The 3,461-nt window shown below is 57.5% G+C and overlaps 1 protein-coding gene across 1 annotated transcript in view; it reads right to left on the minus strand.

Annotated features, from left to right (window-relative positions):
• Positions 1-4: 4 nt before the first annotated feature.
• LOC114071012 overlaps positions 5-3,461 on the minus strand; it is a gene marked incomplete at its 3' end in the record, with an annotated part of 15,912 nt that continues 12,455 nt past the window's right edge. Inside the window, exons 3-4 of the mRNA XM_027908668.1 lie at positions 3,129-3,423; positions 5-1,837 (exon numbers count right to left, since the gene is read on the minus strand). Coding sequence (XP_027764469.1) covers positions 5-1,837; positions 3,129-3,423 — 2,128 coding nt within the window. The remainder of the gene's footprint in view (positions 1,838-3,128; positions 3,424-3,461) is intronic.

The raw sequence follows: 3,461 nt of genomic DNA on the forward strand, positions 1-3,461 counted from the left end.
GCCGGTACCGCACGCGCGCGTTCCCACCCCAGTCGGCGTCCGTCGCCCGCACCACCAGCACCAGCGCGCCCGCCGCGTTGTTCTCCCGCAGACGCGCGCTGTAGCGCTCCTGCGAGAACACCGGCGCGTTGTCGTTCACGTCCAGCACCCGCAGCGCCAGCACCCTGCTGCTCTGCAGCGCCGGCCACCCGCCGTCGGATGCCCGCACCGTCACGTTGTACTCCGACTGCTGCTCCCGGTCCAGCTCTCTCGCTGTCACCACGCGGTAGTAGTCCTCGAGGGACTTCTCCAGGCGGAACGGGACATTCCCGTCGAGGGAGCAGCGCACCTCGCCGTTGGCCCCCGAGTCGCGGTCATGCACGTGCAGCAGGGCCACCACCGTTCCTGATGGGGCGTCCTCAGAAATCTCACTCAGCGCTGATGATACTGTCATTTCGGGAACGTTGTCATTTACATCTGTCACGGAGATTGCAACTCTTGTCGTGTCAAAAAGTGCTCCACCATCATGTGCCTGCACCTCCAGTTCGTAGGAATCGCCTTCCTCGAAATCCAGGCTCCGCAACAGCGTGATGGCTCCAGTATCAGAGTCTAGATAGAAAATATCCGAATCCGAGTGCGTTGTTTTCTTCATCGAATATTTTATGTCCCCATTCAATCCCTCGTCAGCGTCGCTGGCCGTGACTGTGACGAGGACGGAGCCCACGGGCACGTCCTCCGCCACACGCACTGTGTACTCCGCCTGGCTGAACACGGGCGCGTTGTCGTTCGCGTCCACCACCGTCACGCGGATCCGCGCCGTGCCCGTCCGGGTCGGATCGCCGCCGTCCATCGCCCTCAGCACCAGCTCGTGGAACGCCGCCTCCTCCCGGTCCAGCGCCTTTGCCAGCACCAGCTCGGGACGCTGATCCCCGCCGGGGCCCGTCTGCACGGCCAGCGAGAAGTGCTCGTCGCCGCTCAGCTCGTAGCTCTGCAGGGAATTCTGTCCAGAGTCCGGATCGTGAGCCCTGGGAAGCGGAAATCTCGATCCAGGGGTTGTCGTCTCGCTTATTCTCAGCTGTGTTTCTTCTTCTCGGAAGCTGGGTGCGTTGTCGTTAATGTCCGTGATTACTACCTCGATTTCGTAAACCTGCATCTTTTCCTCTACCATCAGCTCACAGCGCAGCACGCATTGCTCCACCAGCCGGCACAGCTGCTCTCTGTCGATCCTCTCGGCCGTCACTAAATGTCCCGTCTTCCCATGTAGAGCGAAATACTGCGTCCTGCCTTTGTCCAGGATACGGACTCGGCGGTCGCCGAGCTCCAAGTGCTGCAGCCCCAGGTCTTTGGCCACGTCGCCCACGAATGAGCCCTTGGGCATCTCCTCGGGCACCGAGTAGCGGAGCTGCCCCCACGCCGCCTCCCAGGCCGCCAGCAGGACGCCCCAGAGCAGGACTCGCTGCCGCCGGTCCCAGCGCCTCCCCGCCGAGCACATCGCAGCCGCAACACCGCCGGCACCGCAACACTGCCGGCAAATCACTGCCGCCGATAAATGACCCGGCTCCTGCTCCCGTTCCGACTTGCCGCTTTCGGCCTCCCCCACCAGCCCCTCCGCCTCACTGTAGCACAGATCCGCACCACGGGACGATCGGAAACCGACCCCTTTCAGACCCAGGAATCCAGCGATCCAACTATCGAGCCGGTCCGCAGCGGGCGGGGCTGCAGCGCTCCGACCTTCCTCTCGCTCCTCTCGGTCAACAGCGGCGCCCGCAGCCTCCTCCCGGCACTGCAGGCACCGAGCGCTGCCGAGAGATGATCGCCCTGCCTTGCCCATGGGAAACTCAAAAACACGGGACAGTCGCTACTAAAATGTCGGGTCCAGTATAGCGGAGACCTGACGTTACGTTCTTTCTACCGCGCAGGAAAATATTCATGTGACTGTGATAATCTCTACATACAAAGTTCTCTTAATATGACGTGCAGAGTATTACAAACCTACTAATCTATGGCAGGAAAGCACAGCATCTTCCCTTGCAAACGCACAGGTTTTGTGTCATTCGTTCTCTAATTTTTCCTCACCGAGCGTCAATATAGAAAAACCTCCAGCCACAGTAGATTCCCATGCCCATAGCAATTGCATATAGCAGCTATTAAGGCCCCTCCTCAAAAGCAGAGATTCTATGGCCTGCCCTTCCCTCTCTGCTTTTTACTTTTCACTTGCACATCCGAGGCGGCTCTGAATCAGCCTACATTGCTCTCCTCCAACAACTACTTCCGATTTTTCCATTACATCCTAAACGTAAGGCCCTGCTTTTGTATACAGCTTAGTGCTCCATTCTTGACCACAGCCTTAGAGAGAGATGCTATTCAGCATTTTTTAGATCACATTCAATCTCTCCGTAATAAAGTCAGCTGCAGAATGGTAAATAGGAAGGAACCACCAAGCTCTGAATGAGAAATAGTCGCAGAAAGAGAACAAAGAAATAAAGTTCTGATAAAATGAACTGATCTCACTATAGCTCGCCATTTCTGTAGCCCATTTAGACCAAAAACTGTGATGGCACAGGATGGAAGGTAGGCATATTCCTTAGGAAAGAAGAACTCTTCCTTCATCTAGCAAGTTTCCTTAAACTCCGAAATAATAAAAAGGTCGCAGTGCATCTACATGGTCAAGAAGGATTAGGAAGGAAAAATCTTAGTACTGAGTGTCAATCCTATTGCCAACTCCACCATGTGGAATTATCAGATGGCTTTCTAAGTAACCACCTACATCGTTATTAACCCATAGTATTTCACACAATACAAGGTCTGCAGAAAGACCTGAGCAGTTGAACAAAGAGTCACTACTTTACTGCTCTGAGAGGAAAACTAAGGAGAGCACAACCTAGAAGCAGAACTATACAGGTCCTCCACGGTTTTATGCAACATAAGTTGAACGACAAGAGCCTCCCAAATAAGCCGACATCAGTGAATTTCATGAGGCAAGAAGTGCAGCTTAGCAAGGCCTGCTGCCTAAAACTGGGTAGTTATTACCCTCGCCTACGGAAAAGGGATAGGCACTAGCTGCACCAGAACACAAACCCCAAGAGCCCACTGCCATCTGCATAACCTTACAAAAAGGTCAGAGAGAAGGAGTGAAGGGGTTTACCCACCTGCGGTGCGTCGGGGTCGGTGGGCGGTTCTCCCGCCACGGCGCTGCTGCTCGGGCTCGGCTTGTCGCAGGGCTCCCCGGCGGGCAGGATGGGCAGCGGCGGCGGCGGCCAAGCGGCCTCGGCGGCGGCGCGGGCCGGCGCGGACACGCACAGGTTGTAGGAGTAGGGCAAGGTGCCCTCGCAGAAGTCGGGCGGGAAGGCGGCGCCGGCCAGCGAGAAGCGCTGCGCGCCCAGGCAGCGCAGCACGGCGGGCGGCCCGGCCCGGCGCAGCCGCGCCAGCACGGCCAGCGCCACGCTGAGCACGAAGAGCGCCGACAGCAGCGCCAGCGCCAG

The sequence above is a fragment of the Empidonax traillii genome, unplaced genomic scaffold (assembly GCF_003031625.1).
Source record: "Empidonax traillii isolate 1590-97213 ecotype Southwest subspecies unplaced genomic scaffold, ASM303162v1 scaffold1787:size119432, whole genome shotgun sequence".
Lineage (NCBI taxonomy): Eukaryota > Metazoa > Chordata > Aves > Passeriformes > Tyrannidae > Empidonax > Empidonax traillii.